This window comes from Trachemys scripta, chromosome 1, assembly GCF_013100865.1.
Source record: "Trachemys scripta elegans isolate TJP31775 chromosome 1, CAS_Tse_1.0, whole genome shotgun sequence".
Taxonomy (NCBI): Eukaryota; Metazoa; Chordata; order Testudines; family Emydidae; genus Trachemys; species Trachemys scripta.
The window spans coordinates 9,163,043-9,180,917 of NC_048298.1; the positions used below are offsets into that span (position 1 = coordinate 9,163,043).

At 41.4% G+C, this 17,875-nt stretch overlaps 1 protein-coding gene across 3 annotated transcripts in view; it reads right to left on the bottom strand.

The window, feature by feature from the left end:
- The window catches only part of MKLN1 (muskelin 1), a 180,155-nt gene that overhangs the window by 90,999 nt on the left and 71,281 nt on the right, over window positions 1–17,875 (bottom strand). For all 3 annotated transcript variants that reach the window (XM_034764311.1, XM_034764320.1, XM_034764329.1), the window contains 2 exons: window positions 12,115–12,192; window positions 11,075–11,140 (listed from right to left, as the gene is read on the bottom strand). In XM_034764311.1, coding sequence (XP_034620202.1) covers window positions 11,075–11,140; window positions 12,115–12,192 — 144 coding nt within the window. The remainder of the gene's footprint in view (window positions 1–11,074; window positions 11,141–12,114; window positions 12,193–17,875) is intronic.

The window sequence follows — 17,875 nt, forward strand, 5'->3', positions numbered from 1 at the left end:
CCGGGTGGGGTGGGGGAGGAGGGAAGAACAAGGCCACATTAGTTATTGTAGCTGCACTAAAAATCAAACTGTTTGAATGACAGCCTTCTGTTGCTTGGCCATCCTCTGGAGTGGAGTGGCTGGGTGCCCGGAGCCTCCCCCCACGTTCTTGGGCATCTGGATGAGGAAGCTATGGAACATGGGGAGGAGGGCAGGCGGTTATACGGTGGATGCAGTGGGGGTCTGTGCTCTTGTCTGCTTTCCTGCAACTCCAAGAGATGCTTCATCATGTCAGTTTGCTCCCCCATTACCCTCAGCATCGCGTCCAGCCGCCGCTCTTCGCGCTCACTAAATTCTTTCCTGGCCTCTGCCTCTGAATGCCTCCATGCATTAAGCTGTGCCCTATCAGTATGGGAAGACTGCATGAGCTCGGAAAACATGTCATCGCAACTGTTTTTTTCCACCTTTTAATCTGTGATAACCTCAGGGACGGAGATGATAGAATAACCTATCATCATAGAAACATTCTACACTCTATGATTCTGAGGGGACTGCATGGTCATCAGTGCTGCTGAGTTCGCTATGCTGACGAAACAGGAAATGAAATTCAAAAGTTCCCGGGGCTTTTCCTGTGTACCTGGCTAGTGCAACGGAGTTCAAAGTGCTGTCCAGAACGGTCACAATGGAGCACTCTGGGATAGTTCCCAGAGGCCAATACCATCGATTTGTGGTCACACTACCCCAAATTCGACCCAGCAAGGTCGATTTTAGCGCTACTCCCCTCGTCGGGGAGGAGTACAGAAGTTGATTTTAAGAGCTCTTTAGGTCGACAGAACGGGGTTGGTTGTGTGGACACAGTCATTTTTAAATCAATCTAATGCAGCTAAATTCGACCTAATCCTGTAGTGTAGACCAGGGCTAAGTGTTTGAAGACTAACGCAATGAGGCTCCAATTCCAATTGACACCTCTTGGTAATCTAGTCAATTTAACATTAAAACTGCAAAAAAGGTAATGTGTGTCCTAAAAGAACAAAAAGTACAAAAGGTAAAAGGAAGCTTCACATGCAGCCATTGTAGGAAAACAATTTGACCTCACAATGATTTATGAGACAGAGGGAGAGAAGATAAAATTGATCCATTCCCAGTGGTGCTATTCTGATAATACAAGTTACAATACAGAAGTGCAGGTAGTGGCAAACCTCATTTTCACTCAATTCTTCAGATACAACTGAGAGTCAGACAGTATTCCAGGACAAGGTCTGCAAGTCTGATGCAGTATTCCAACCTCTGTGTCCAGAAAGGCTCACTGGCAGCCTTATCGTTCTGACGTGATTAAAGATCACTAAAAGTATTACAGGTTGGTCACATCTTAAAAGCTGGGGTTACATTCCACAGTCAGCGCGTAAAGCGAAAATCACGTATAGTCAAAATTACATTGAGTGTAATGGCGGGCAAAATCGCCCGCACTACAGGTACAGTATTAAAATTGTTTCTTTTCTTGTTTTTGCCAACTGCATAAAGCTGAAATCGTCCATGTTAAATGCGCGTAAGATGCGACAGACCCGGTAAGATGGTACAAAAGAACTAAAACTACATATAAGAATAGGAACAAACTCATCCCAGGCAAGGAGCGCTACATTCTCACTTGCTCCCTCAGAACTCTCAAGCTGACCAACCAAAAAAATACATAAAATAGCAAAGGTCAAAATTAAAGCGGCTTGTCTTCAATTACCAAGGAGCAAGGCAACTCTTCAAGGTTGCGTGCTGCTTCCATTAGGGTGCTTTTCTGAATATCAAATATCTGTACTCTGATCAAGACCAGTTTTGCATGCAAAAGACAGGAGAGGCAATGTCTACTGTGTATTAATGTTAAAAAGACTGATGCAATATCAGCTTGCATAGTAGATATTTTTCTACCATGTATCTGAGATGTGAACAATCCTTATTTTTAGTACTATGGTAGCACCAAAAATGTGCTAGACACTGCACAGACATATAGGGAAATGATCTAAAGACTAAAAACAAACAGGGGAGAAAGCAGCACTGTCTTACTCTTTGTGCTCCCATGTCTGTAACCCCCTACTGTCTCGTCTTATACTTAGATTGTAAGCTCTTTGGGAAAGGGGCCATCATTTTTCCCCTCTGTGCACAATAGGGCCCTGCCATGACTGGGGTGCTCCCACAACACAAATATAACAACATACAAGTAAAGTGATCAGACAAAAGGTAAACAAACTACATTTTTTCTTTTAAAATGTCATTTCTTGCAGGCATTGCAATGGGTACTGGAGGATTGATCTGAATGGAGAGGGCAGTGGCCTGGCATGTCAAGGTAATTATATTGTAGCAGCACCCCAAGAGCTCAATCAAGATCAGAATTCCACTGTGCTACATATTGTAAAAATATATAGGAAAAGACTCTCCCTGTGCCCAAGAAGTAATGCTGCATCACTCTCCAGCTTCCCGCTCAATTCCGCCTTTCCCACTCATGGCACAAATTTAGAATTTCTCCTACAGGTCAACCAGTGAACATTTGCAAGAGGCTATAGCACTGTTACATCCATCCAAAGCCCTTATGAGGTATAATTTGGAGGTAAAAATTCCCGAATGTTCTTGCCATGCCCAAAACTCAAAATTAAAGTATTTCTTAGAAAAACTATATTCAAGAGTACTTCTAAATTGCTTATTCTGGCAAAAAAGCAGTCCCCAAGAGGCCTACTCTGCTCTCCCCCTTTCTTCCCTTACTCTCAATACTGTTGCTATCGTCAACAACCCCCCCTTTCCCAAGAGTGCAAGAAGCTGCACTACTCTGTCCATCCTTTAACACCATGCCTCAACCTAGATACTGCCTACCAACTTCTCTCTAAGCTTCCCTTTTTCAGAAGAGTATTTAGAAACCCTCTCCAATCATGTGCTACACAACAAATCAGTCAGATTGCCTATCTCCAGAGAATGTGTTCATTTACGCAGCCATTTTCACGTCACTATTAGTCTGCACAAAAGATTACACTCCTCAATAGAAATGTAAATCGAGGCCAATGTAACTAAAGCTCATACTAAGACGACTTCGGGTAAAATTTTCAAAAGTTGCTTAAGTCGCTTAGAAATCCAAGTCACACTGAATCAATGAAATTTAGGCACTTGAAAATTTTACTTTTTTTTTTTTACAATATATTGCAGTGCATTTAATAGCACTAGTACATTATGAAGCACAGATCAAATTAAAATTGAACTAGACTTCTCAAAACAAACACTGTAATGAGTTACCCTTGCTCTTTCATTAAATTTGTCACTTGCTAAGAATCACTCACACGAATCATAACATGGCTTCTCAATCAGTTTGAATAGCTAGATTCTACCGTACTAAAGAGCAATGGCTAGGTTCACTCATACAGCATAAGATACCAATGAAGTGGTTCCTCCTCCCCCAATTCTCTCAATATGCTTACCAACTTTTCAATAGGGTAGGCTAATATAAGCTACCCCAGGTAAATACTTCAACAGACAACTAGGGGGAGGGGAAGATTAACGTTTAGTCATATTAATTGTGTTACAGTAATGGAACCAAATGAAATGCAAACAGTGCTTCTCCCAATACCTTTGATTATACCTTGTGCTCCCTTCTTTCCCTTCTTTCCCCCTCAACCAAGTAAACTCATGTCTTATTCTCAGCTTTCAGGTAAGCGTCCTAAGACAGAAGCGCTTTTATTTGAGTAAAAGCAGCATTTTCTTTCCTTCCTCAACTTAAGCCTCTTATCTGCCTCCACCGGCCCTACCCCAACCTTGGTGCCATCCTCGGCTACTTTTCCTGTAATGCCTTTGTCTGAATCTGACTCACCATATCTCTGCAGCATTGCCCATGTGTACTGCTGCCTTGATTCCACCTCTGCTGAAACCTTTAACTAGGCCTTCATCTGTGGTCCGCTGACTACCGCAACTCCCTTTCCATTGGCCGCCCCGCTGCTTAGCTACCTAGTGTAATTTGCCTGCCTTCTCCAGTATAAAATGGTGGGTCTTCCTGGAGGATAGCTTGGCTTCATTCCCATAAGAAACAATGGGAGGTGGTATCCATTTTCAAAGGGAGCAGTTCTTTGTGGAATTCCGTGAAGAAGATTGTTCATCTGCTTCTCCATAAAGGAGAAGCTTTCATCACCATTAATCCAAATGTTGCCTATGCATGAGATTTTATTGAGCCTTATCTATGCAATGTCTGAAGGGTCTGTTTTATTTAATTGAGATCATTAGGAATAAAAGTACAGTGACACAGACAGATAACATTAAAAATATTTCTGTTGTGAAATGTAACTTTAAACCAGTTAATGAATTTACTTGTAAATTATCAGAACAGTCATTCTGTACTCAAGAAGCAAGTGCTGTTATTTGGGGGACACTACAACGTATGCTTCATATACAAAATGACTGAATCCCTGCTTCTAGTGCAAAACTCAACACAACCTTAACTATGGGACTGCAAGGAATGATTCCGTAACGAAATGTGCATTGTATTCCTGTCAAAGACACGCTGTTATTCCTTAAAACCTATGTTTGGCATCATGACATTAAGTAGAAGAATTCATCTGCAAGAAGAAAAAAAAAATCCTGTTGCTATGCTGAACCTGCCTCTCATTTGCTCAATAAATGGCCTGACAAAGCACGATTAGGTCATTTTGATAAAGATACTAGCAGTAGATGTCTGAATCCTCTTACAAAATGCATCAAGGCAATGACTCTGCTATTTGCAGCTCTGTTCAGCTGGGAATACAGCACTGAAATCAAAGCCTTCACTCCTCTGTTTGGGTATTTTGCCAGAATCTACATAAGTAAGAAGGTACTGTAGTTCTGTTACAGAACTAGGCAAAGCACTTACCTCGAATGTCCTTGGGTGATGACCCATGTTTCCTTATATTAGGGCTTCCAAAATGCAGTCATAACTTTCTTCCCCTAAAAAGGTACAGAAAATTGTCCTGCCTCCCATATAAAGAGTGATTTAAAAATAGGTCCATCTTACAGGAAAAAATGGAAATGGAAATTTTAAACTGTATGTGCCTGTGGATGTATAAAGTTATTGTCCCTGATCTAAGTCGGGCATGACCTGGTTAATGAATATACTTCTGTACAGCTATATTAAGAGTGTTCTGCTCAGGGCCGGCTCTAGGCACCAGTAGAGGAAGCACGTGCTTGGGGAGGCACATTTTAAGGGGTGGCATTCTGGCCGCGTGTGCGGCGGCAAAAAAGCTGGACCCGGCCCTGGTTCTGCTGTGGTGTTTGACTGGAGTACTGTCTGGTCCCGAAAAAGATTATCTTACCTTGAAGCTACAGTTATCTTAAGCCAGGAAGGACATTATGGATTACAGCATGAGCATCAGACCTTTTTGCACCATGCATATCAGACTAGATTCTTGGGATACAGAATAGAGTTGCCCGTCCCCTCCAAGATGCTCCCATGTGTGAAAAAAAATCCAAAAAACCCAGAAAGCAGCACTACACAAAAAGAATAAAGTAATTTTAGCCTCCAGCTTCACTCACAGTGTAGCATTAGAGCAGTCCAACTAGTTTTAAAAATATTTTTAATATCATCTGATTACCTTAAAGGAGAGGTAACCTAGTAACCCACAGAATCTTTAGTTAACATATTAATGTATTTATCCCCTTTCATCTCCACCCATAAAAAAAAAGTCTATTCCCAGAAATACCTGTAAGAGGGCAGAGTTAGTGTTGACTTGTCCTGCAGGACTAAATTGTTAGAAGCAACATACCAACATCATACTTGTCCCAACAGAGTAACATAAGCTTCAGTATTCTATTTTAAGCCTGCGGACCGTGACGTCTTTCACTTTTGCTGGCTCATTTTTATTGGAAACTCAGCAAGAGCAGAATTGTAGATAAGCTACAAAATACACAGTTAAAAGCAGCAAAGGTTAGGCCTGGGCATCAGGGAATAGGGGTTTGTTCCCGACACTGACTTACTGTGAGACATGGAGCAAGTCACTTAACCTTTCCCTACATCAGTCTTCACAGATGGTAATGAGTATAATGCCAATCTTTGAAAGTCACTTGGATCCAGTGATGAAAAGTGCTAAGCGCCAATTATTATCCCCTCTCATCCCCAGGATCTATGTGATAACAGTTCAGCAAGTGGGGCAAGGCGTATGTTCCTTTTTTTTTTTTTCCCCTTTTTCCATTAACATTAGGCATGCATGACGCTGCCTAGAGAGACTAGCTTCAGTTTGTAAAATACACCCCAAAACCACGCCTAGCCAAATTCCCACACCTTCGATAAATGGGCCCAGCACAAAAAGAAGCTTGAGCAGCCATTAGTAGAAGCAGCAGGTTTTACAACAAACAGTATCAGCAACCTTCCTGGCCTTTTCATGAGCCAAATTAAATACCAGAAACACCCAGAGCAAAACTTCCTCATGAGCAAAACCACCACCACATAAAACAAACTTTGCAGGCCCAAGCAGGCCCTGAAGCAAAACTAAGTACAGCCTCCCAAGGAGCCTACAGGAAATCTCTTCTCCAGAGCTGTAAGAATGATCCAAAGTTACCCTCTGTCACTAGAAGGCATAAAGCTTGGCGGTGAAATTGACTAAAAGAATGGGAGGAAGTCCAGTTCTCCCTGAAAACAAAAGTACATGTGTTTGATTTAGTGAGTTACTCGCTAGTCAGTTTAAGAAACTGGAAGACTGACTCCGTTTCACTGCGTTATTTAATATCAGAATGATCATAGGTCAAAGCCTGAGCTAGTCAACTTGCTCTGAGTAAGGGAGGAAGAATCACACTTACCAATGCATTCATTCCGAAAATGTTTAATACATTTTATGTCAAAATGCATATATCCCTCTTCTTTGTATCAGCATCATTCCTGCGGCTTTGAAATAAGCACCCGATCTTGAAAACTATATTCTATATAGCCACTAGAGTGCGCTTCACAGCTTTCATTTCTCATGGTAGTGCTTCTTCTCAATACAATCTCTAACAAGAAAATTTATCCTCATAGATCTTCCTCAGATTCTTCTACCTCTCTCTTTGCCAGCCTCATGCAAATGGAGTACTTCCTCTCTGGGGCAATAATTATATATTGGGTGACAAAGGTTTAGAACTTTATCAAACCAGGAAACCATAATAAAAATTAATGGTGAACAAGCAAGTTATTTTTAGGGCTGTCAAGCAATTAAAATTAATCACGATTAATTGCACTATTAAACAGTAATAGAATACCATTTATTTAAATATTTTTGGATGTTTTCTACATTTTCAAGTATACGGATTTCAATTAAAACACAATAAAGCATACAGTGCTCACTTTACTTGTAATCAAAAATAAATATATTTACATTGTAAAAAAAACAGAAATAGTATTTGTCAATTCACCTAATCCAAGTACTGTAGTGTAATCTGTTGACCATGAAAGTTCAACTTACAAATGTAGAATTATGTACAAAAAAACTGCATTCAAAAATAAAAATGTGAAATTTCAGAGCCTGCAAGTCCACTCAGTCCTACTTCTTGTAAAGCCAATCGCTCAAAGAAGTTTGTTTACATTTGCAGGAGATAATACTGCACGGTTCTTGTTTACAGTGTCACCTGACCAGGGCTGGCTCCAGCTTTTTTGTTGCCCCAAGCGGCGAAGGGGAAAAAAACCAGATTGAGCTGCTGCCGAAGAGGAAGAGACGAAGTGAAGGACCCACCGCTGAATTGCCACCGAAGACTAAAGCGGAGCGCTGAGCTGCCGCCAAAGAGCTGCTGAATACCCCGACGTGCCGCCTCTTTCTATTGGCCGTCCCAGGCACCTGCTTCCTTCGCTGGTGCCAGCCCTGCACCTGACAGTGAGAACCGACGTTCTCATGGCACTGTTGTAGTCAGAATCACAAGATATTTATGTCCCAGATGCACTAAAGATTCATGTCCCTTGATCCTTCAACCACCATTCCAGGAGACATGCATCCATGCTGATGACGGATTCAGCTCGATAAGAATCCAAAGCAGTGCGGACTGACATGGTCATTTTCATTATCTGAATCAGATGCCACCAGCACATGGTTGATTTTCTTTTTTAGTAGTCCGGGTTCTGTAGTTTCCGCATTGGAGTGTTGCTCTTTTATAACTTCTGAAAACATGCTCTACACCTCGCCCCTCTCAGATTTTGGAAGGCACTTCAGATTCTTAAATCTTGGGTCCAGTGCTGTAGCTATCTTTAGAAATCTCACATTGGTACCTTCTTTGCGTTTTGTGAAATCTACAGTAAAAAAGTGTTCTTAAAATGAACAATGTGTCCGGGTTCATCATTCGAGACTGCTATAAGATGAAATATGACAGAATGAAGGTAAAACAAAGCAGGGGACATACAATTCTCCCCCAAGGAGTTCAATCACAAATTTAATTAACGCTTTTTTTTTTTTTTTTTTATTAAAACAAGTGTCATCAGCATAGAAGCATGTCCTCTGGAATGATGGCTAAAGCATGAAGGGGCATACGAATGTTTAGCGTATCTGGCACGGAAATATCTTGCAATGTTGGCTACAAAAATGCCATGCAAATGCCTGTTTTCATTTTCTGGTGACATTGTAAATAAGAAGAGGGCAGCCTTATCTCCTGCAAATGTAAACAAACTTGTTTGCCTTAGTGACTGGCTAAACAAGAAGTAGGACTGAGTGGGCTTGTAGGCTCTGAAGTTTTACATTGTTACATAACTGAACTCAAGAACAAAAACAAATAAAAAAATCTACATTCGTAAATTGCACTTTCACAACAAAAAGATTGCACTACAGTACTCGTATGAGGTGACTTGAAAAATGCTATTTCTTTTATCACCTTTACAGTGCAAATATTTATAATAAAAAATATACACTTATTTCAATTACAACACAGAATATATATGAAAATGTAGAAAAACATCCAAAATATTTAATACATTTCAATTGCTATTTTATTGCTTAAGAGTGCAATTAAAACTGCGATTAATCGCGATTAATTTTTTTAAATCTCATGAGTTAACTGCAATTAATTGACAGCCCCAGTTATTTTTAAATGTATTCTGTCCTCATGCCCATACACCTTAACTTGTTACAGCCTTCAACTCCCTATCTATACACCCACAACCAATATAGTCACCTTCAGCTCCCCCAAATCTTCAATAAGCCCACATTCCTTCTTGCCCCTCAAGGGGTATCACACTGTAGCTGAGGGTATGATTTGCAGCTTGCACGGACATACCCATAGTACCTTTAATCTAGCTAGCCTGCTAAAAATAGTAGTGAGGATGCGGGAGGCAGCCTGGACTTCAGTGCAGACAGCACGAGTACCTACCCAGAGGGGTGAAACAGGCTTGTGCAGCCTGCATTGCCACGTCCTCACTGCTATTTTTTGCAAGATCGCTAGATTAAAGCGGGTGCACGCACACCTACACAAGCTGCAAATTGCAGCCCGACCCGTAGTACAGATGTACCCAAAGGCTTGGCACTCGCCCCTCTCTTCCCACTAACTGCAAGTCATCTTTATTACATTGTATTAATTGTATGGATTAGGTGGGGGAAAGAAACCATGTTTGTTAGGAGTATTTAAATAAGGAGTTGAGGGCAACACGAAGTCTTCTGACTGGTAACAGCAAGGTTAACCAGCAATTGGAGATACACCTCTACCCCGATATAGCGCAACCCGATATAACACGAATTCAGATATAACGTGGTAAAGCAGTGCTCGGGGGGGGCGGGGCTGCACACTCTGGCAGATCAAAGCAAGTTCGATATAACGTGGTTTCATCTATAACGCAGTAAGATTTTTTGGCTCCCAAGGACAGCGTTATATCGGGGTAGAGGTGTAGTGTATGTTATTACATATCAACCTATCAAGATATGGTCAATCAAAACCCTGACCATCCTACTTGTATCCCCCTTTCCTCTATCTTTTGAGGGACTAAATTCTTTGGGGCAGGGACTGTACCATTCTTGTGTGTTTACATGGAACACAACACTTTTTTTTCCTCCATAGCAGTGCACACAAAGTAGCTACAGGGTAGGGATTTGTATATTTATTACAATTAGACAGCAACAGTGAAAAAGTTGTTAAAAGGAGGGAGAAAAATTGTTCTTCTTAACCTCTGAGGATAGGACAGGAAGCAATGTTAAACTGCAGGTTTAGGCTGGACATTAGGAAGTTTTTCTTAACTGTCAGGGGGGTTAAGCACTAGAATAAATTGCCTAGGGAGACCGTGGAATCTCCATCATTGCAGATTTTTAAGAATAGGTTAGACAAACACTCATCAGGGCCGGTCCAGATAATACTTAGTCCTGCTATGAGTGCAGAGGACTGGACTAGATGACCTCTCAAGGTCCCTTCCAGTCCCATGATTAGGCAAGCGGGTTTGGGGATTTCCTCCAATACTTCCCATTCTCCGTCCATTATACTCTAGTTTAAATAAATTACCTAAATAATTGAAACCAGCGTGATTATACCGCATTATTTTGACAAATAAAATACACTGAATTTTGCAGAATTTTAAAATATTGTGCACAGTTTTTAATTTTTCAGTGCAGAATTCCCCCAAGAGTAAGTTCTTAGAAAAGAGGGGCTCATAGCATATGGCCAATCATTTAATAATAATAATAAAAAAAAACCGATTGGTTTAGTTTTAAGATCCCCAGGCCCCTTTCTCAGGAAAAAACCCTGGCTCTTAATCAGAAGGTTCCTAGGTTATCAGTGTGAGTTAGGGACCAGTAACACTTGGCCAGCAAAGGTTGATATTGCTTCCAGTCTTCAGACCTGCAGCAGATAGGGGCGGAAAGGGCACCCATAACAGACCCTCCCCCAACCAAAAGATCAGATCACCTATGGAAGAAGTCACTCCTGCATCACCAAAACAAGCAGCCTGAAATCTAGAAGAGTGAAGTAGGGCTCCACAGAGGGAAAGCAGAACAACAATCTAGATGCACTAAGAGCAGAGAGTTTTGTCCCAACACTAATAGAAGAAAAGAATATACAAAGGAACGAGATATGTTTGCATATTTATAGCTGAGCTTGTATCAGCTCAATATAATTAAGTCCCAAAATAAAAATAGGACAGAACTTTCTTCTTAAAGAATAAATGACCATTCACCTGTCTGTACATCAATGACCATCTGATGGCCTCCTCTCATTCCTGGTCTGCTGTCCTCTCCATCACCTTGTGAAAGACAAAGGAAAGATTTTCTATTATACATGATTTTTCTAAAAAATTAGAATTCATTCATTCATGCCATACAAGCTGAGCAGAGGCAGCACAACTTAAATAGCCCAGAGTTCTTCAAACATTCAAAATAGACATAGCAATTATCTGGAGAACAGCATGTTTATACTCAAAGCAACCAAGATTATTTTTGTATTGTATTGCTTTTTGTGTCTATCTTCCAGAGAAAAATCATTGTCATGTGTAAATCAGTGAATACAATGCTCTCTATCAGTACAGGGAGTGTCTTGCAAGAGGAGAACTTAACAGACCCTGGATGTGAAAACATATCCTCAGGTCCATAAAAACTGTTGAGCTTAAACCAACCTTTGCAGCCCCCAATGCTGGGGACAGCCAAAGGCTAATTCAGCTCCCAGCATGGTAAAAAGCAGCCTCAGAACTGCTTGAAGACAAGTCAGCTGGAATGGCACCTTAAATGATATTCCACCACCCCAGAAAAGCCACCTTGTATAACTTTTGGTTTAAAGCTATTCTTCTGTGAACGGTTCCTTACTGAACTGTGCATTCACATACATTATTTTAGAATCTGAAGATAAATGCATTGTGCCAGAGTGAAAAGTAAATGACATCAGCTGCACCTGTAAAAGCCAGGACTAAGCTGTCCTATAGCCTCCCTTTTATCACCTTCGTGCACTGTATCCACAAACTACTATAGTGGCAATTACTAATGCATGGGTAATTTTAAAAAGTGTCAGGTTTCAGAGTAGCAGCCGTGTTAGTCTGTATCCGCAAAAAGAACAGGAGTACTTGTGGCACCTTAGAGACTAACAAATTTATTAGAGCATAAGCTTTGTATCCGAAGAAGTGGGCTGTAGCCCACGAAAGCTTATGCTCTAATAAATTTGTTAGTCTCCAAGGTGCCACAAGTACTCCTGTTCTTTTTTAAGAAGTGTTTCCATTTAGACTCTTACCTTTGGTACTTTTGGGGATAATCTGACCCCAACGCGGTTTGTATTCCTGCTGACTGATGTACTGATTGAACAAGCCATCTGCAAACACAGAAAAACCCACTTATTGCTGCTTGTAATGTTTGCACTTACATTATGCTGTAGCAGAACATTTTCAGATTAAAATAAGATGCTCTCACTCAAACCTAACTGCTACTCTAGAGCTCTCTTTGAACTGTCATATGCATGTCAGTTACTAATAACATTTTCATAAACCATACCTTATTCAATTTGTATTTTGACAAAATAAAAAAAGTAAACATTAGCCACTACATCAATCAAGAATCAACCTGGCCTGATTGCCATGTCATGCCAGTTATCCATAAATCTCTAGCCTGGCATGTTTTAATTAAGGATGGGTTCCTATTTCCATTATTTAAACAAGAAGGGAGGAAGTTGCAAGTGCTTATAAATTCAGCCATTTTAGCTCATGTTGAGCTGAAACTGGGTCAGATGGCATCTCCAGAGCTTCATCTAAGAGAAAAAGGTAAAGCAGTTGTAAATGCTGAGAAGAAACAAACAGGCATTGGATCAAAACAGAAAAGTAAATTAGTCTTAAATCCCATCTCTCTCCTCAGCTTACCTGAGGGCATTTTTTGTTGGTGGCTTTTTTCTTTTTTTTTTTTTTTTTTGAGAAGAGGGGGCAGAGACACAAAAAGGGGACTGGGCTTTTGGGGCCCCTGATAAAAAGCAGATTTGTACAGGGTTAGAGTATATATATGCTTCCTGAATCACAAGATGAAGTTTATAACTCTAAACAAAAAACTTTAAACACTCACTTGTTCATCCCTACCCCCCCCCCCTTTTTTTTTTTTTATAAAGTGTGGAGACTGTCAGTCCTAGGAAGGGAGGTGGGAGTGGAGGGGGGACTTTTCCCCATTCAGGAGACCAGGCATTTGAGGGTAAGGCAGGGACTTTAAAAGTTATGAACTTAGTTGATAGGCATCCACTTCCTAAAAATACAGCTGCAAATTCAGCTGTGTATTACCTACCCCAGATGCCTCTAAGTGGAAAAGTTAAAATCAAAACTGTATAAGCTCTTAATTATGTGTAGTACATGATGAACTTTCACCACATCATATTTTTAATTTTTTTCTGGTCTTAATTTGTCAGGACTGAGATCTAGGTTTAATTAAAGGCTTAATTCTGCAAGTCAATGAGTGCTTCCTGGAAGAGGCTGAGCATTCTAAGGTTCTGAAGTCTGGTCTCCCCAAACACTACACATCATTTACAAACTCAAACAAGAGTTACGTTGGACAATTCTAGCTATAAAACTTACAAAGGTTTTCAGGCATTTTGACTCGCTCCAGAGATACATGCACAGTATACGTTCTATTATTTGACACTAGTAAAAAATTCCATGTTAACAGAATCAGTCCCATTTTACTAGCCACAAACAGGTAGGAAAAAAAAAAACATTCTTTTATGGAACATTACGATGGTTTGGTCTTCAAGAAAGGAGATAAATAGCAACATCAATCCCTTTGGCAGCAAACAGATATAATTGGACACATAGAACAAGAGGATGAATTGCACCATATGACCTGAAAAGGGTGGTTTAACCTCTCCCCCATACTCAAAACCCATGGACTGCACTTGTCAAGACAACACTTCTCCCCTGCTGTGCCTTCAGCTTCTTTTAATAATGCTTTTCTTCCTCCATGGGACACTGGTTTGGAGATATTCCAGCTCTATTCCCAGAAATGTTTCTTTCAGCTGGGAGCAGTTCCACATTCATTCTATTTGCGCTATAAATCAGCAGTGGCTTGTTTTGGAAGCTGAACCACTCACTAGTGGTTTGGCACATAGGTAGAAGGGGGCCTAGGTGGATCTCCTACCCGGTATCTGATCTATTCTAGTACCTTGCTCGTAGTTCTTGTTTTATCAGCTAAGCTGACTTGACATGTTTGAAGAAAGAGACAACATACTGCATAGGCCCTGTGGAGGATCAGATCTAGGACAGATTAGGTTTATATCATCTGTTTCCAATGAAACAGTAACAGTGGTTTAGAACGATATTTTCAACTCCACTGCAGAAACAATTTTAAGAGCGCCTATTAGTTTTAAAGGAAAATCAGATTCCAGAGCCCATGAGGCCTTTCACACAGGTCAATGACCATGTCTGCTCTACAATTATGTCCAAAGAAGATGATTCGTTATGTATCATTATCTATTAACTCCTTTACACCTACACTGTGATGCATTTTGCATATAGTAACATCCATCTCCTAGAGATTACAGGTTATTCATCAGTGAGGTACAATTTACTAATATTAGAGACTTTATTTTGTCAGCCAGTTGAATGTTATGTAGCAAGAAATTTTACAGAATAACTGAATGAAGGGAGTATGTATGGCTTAGTATTACCCCTCAAAACTGCAGTGTGTCTGAAATTTCCAGGAAGATTCAACCATTCCCTTCTGACAAGTTTCAGAGTAACAGCCGTGTTAGTCTGTATCCGCAAAAAGAAGAACAGGAGTACTTGTGGCACCTTAGAGACTAACAAATTTATTAGAGCATAAGCTTTCGTGGACTACAGCCCACTTCTTCGGATGCATATAGAATGGAACATATAATGAGGAGATATATATACACACATACAGAGAGCATAAACAGGTGGGAGTTGTCTTACCAACTCTGAGAGGCCAATTAATTAAGAGAAAAAAAACTTTTGAAGTGATAATCAAGCTAGCCGAGTACAGACAGTGTGATAAGAAGTGTGAGAGTACTTACAAGGGGAGATAGAGTCAACGTTTGTAATGGCTCAGCCATTCCCAGTCCTTATTCAAACCGGAGTTGATTGTGTCTAGTTTGCATATCAATTCTAGCTCTGCAGTCTCTCTTTGGAGTCTGTTTTTGAACACCCTTCTGATGCACCCTAAGCACTTTGAGCACAGTCAACAACTATAAGACAAGACTTCTGGCTAGTGACTTAGTGGATGATCAAACATCAGATATTGACATGAAAAAACAGCCAGATGAAGCACCTCCTTGAAAAAAAATGAAACCAGAACACTACCTGTAGCTTGCACACAGAAATCTAATCTGTAAGTACCTTTTGCAGTAGTTTCATGCAGTTCCATTAAGTAACTTGGATTCTGCATTTGCTATACAGGAATATTAACCAGACTTGTCTGTCAGAGCGTAGGCTGTCTGGAAGATGCAGGAATGAATCCAAATGTGAGGTATTTGAGCTACATCTAAGAAGCAACTGAGATTTAGGGAACCTTTTAGTTTTGAGAGGAAGTCAGCCAGTTGCCAGAGTTTCAATATGCTCATTTTCTGAGCATAGTGCGCATGAGGAAGTCCTAAGAATCTGTGGGAAGAGTGTGACTGCCTGCCAAAAAGTTCTCAAAAGAAATTATCCAGTGAGGTAGGGTGGAAGACACCAGTGTTCAGCACTAGCAACACCAAAAAAAAAAAAAAAAATCCACTTCTACTTCCACTAATCTTCCTTCTCATCCATGCAGACCCATTCTTCCCGTCTAATAATACAGTGACGGCCTGCAAGAGGTATGGCATGTCACATTTTTAAACCTAGCATTACAAATATTTGCCCCCTTTTTTTAAGTCAATTTGTGCTAAACTAACTCTGTGAGGCATCCCTGTTAAAGAAAAATGTAGTGGTGAAGTGAGGTTAAGGCCATGAACCTCAAGATCAACATGAGGTCAAAAGTTCATATGCCCAGGTTTAGGCTATGTAATGGCCAGGAGAGTTCAGAGTCTCTGAAGGCCTTGAAAGTTAATTGGGCATTTGTATATATTTCTCTTTAAATGTACGTTTGTACAGCATTGAAAGTATATACACAACACTATACTGACCAAAACAAAGTTATTTGGAAAGCTAATACACAGGACAAGAATTCAGGAATGAAAAAGCCCCAAACTCTGCATATGAAGAAATTATTGTAGAAAGGTTTCAGAAAAGTTTTAAGCAGGGAACTTGAGAGTGAGGTGTATGAGAAGGCATTTCAGACACAGAAGACAGAATAAGAATGTAAAAGAGCATGGTGAGCAGGTGGTGGTAGAAGTCCAGAATGAAACATGGTAGACCAGAATGAAGATGTTTGGCCTTGAAGGCCAAAGAGGAAGGATAGTCCAGTGGTTCAGGGCACTAGCCTGGGACTCTGGAAGTACAGATTCAATTCCCTGCTCTGCCACAGACTTCCTGTGTGACCTCAAGTAAGTCACTTAGGGTAGGTCTACACTTTGCTTACTGCCAGACCCGAAGGTAAGCAATCGATCCCGGAAGTGCTTGCCGTCGACGCCGGTACTCCAGCTCAGCGAGAGGAGTATGCGGCATCGAGGGGGGAGCCTGCCTGCCGCGTCTGGACCCGCGGTAAGTTCGAACTAAGGTACTTCAAATTCAGCTACATTATTAACGTAGCTGAATTTGCGTACCTTAGTTCGAAATGGGGGGCTAGTGTGGACCAGGCCTAAATGTGCTTCAGGATAATACTACTTCCTTACTTTACAGGGATGTTGTGAGTATAACAACACAGAAGTAATGCGGCTACATGAAGAAGGAAAGCTAGATGGAAAGATAGGTGAAAAGTGGGATTAAGGAGTTGCAACTTAATGTGAAAGACAGGGGAAGCCAGCGAAGGGGTTCAGGCGTAACGTGGTCAAAGCAACAGAAGGGGAATCAGTAAAGAATAGTCAGGGAGTAATGCAAGTTACACGTAACCGGGAGCTTCAGTTAACCAAGTATTGGATAACAGGATTATATCGTAAAAGTACTGAAATCAGATTTATAATACTCCTTCAGAATCAGTGACAGAATGTAGAATAGCATGTGTAAATAAAAATTCATGCTAAATCATTCAACTAGATTGCTAGTGAAAGGAATAGCTCACTCTACAGTTATAATAAACTGGGACAAGAACAAAGGACGCAATACCATAACATGCTTAACATTGCAGGTATCAAGTTAACGGCTGTGTCTACGCTACCACTTATGTTGGTATAACTTATGTCGCTCGGGGTGTGAATCAGCCACCCCCGTGAGGCAACCTAGTTACACTGACCTAAGTGCCGATGTGGACAGCGCTATGTCAGTGGGAGAACTTCTCCCATTGATGTAGCTACCATCGCTCGTTGGGGATGGATCAATTAAGTCAACAGGAAAGCTCTCACACACACACAAGTTTAGAGCAGGTACACTAGAGAGCTTACAGCGGCACAGCTGCATCAGTGCAGCTACACCACTAAGCTCTCCAGCAGAACCATAGCCAGGGCCGGCTCCAGGGTTTTTGCTGCCCCAAGCGGCAAAAGAAAGAAAAAAAAAGCTGCAAGCGCGATCGGCGGCAGCTCCACCACGCCGCTTTCTTCTTCGGCCATGTAGAGGAGCGGACTCACCCCTGCGGCGCTTCCTGCTGGTGACTTCTGGGAATTAGCTCTTCCAGCATCCTGGAGCGCCCCCTGCAGGCTGGTGATCCACCTGTACTCTGGCCCTGTGTCCCTCCCAGACCCCGGTGCCCTTGTATCTGCGGGGACTGCCCCCTGGCAGTACACCCCTCACTACTAGGGTCTCCCCTCCCCAGGGAACCCCCACCCACTATCCCTACCTCACCTCAGAATAAGGCCACTGCCAGTCACCAACTAGCCCCCGCCCCCTAGGATAGACTGCAGTATAGGCCACTCATCACAGGCCAGGAGGGTTTGGACCTGCTGCCTTGGCCTAGCCCTGGGCTGCCCTCTGCAACCCCCAGGACCCCTGGCCTTC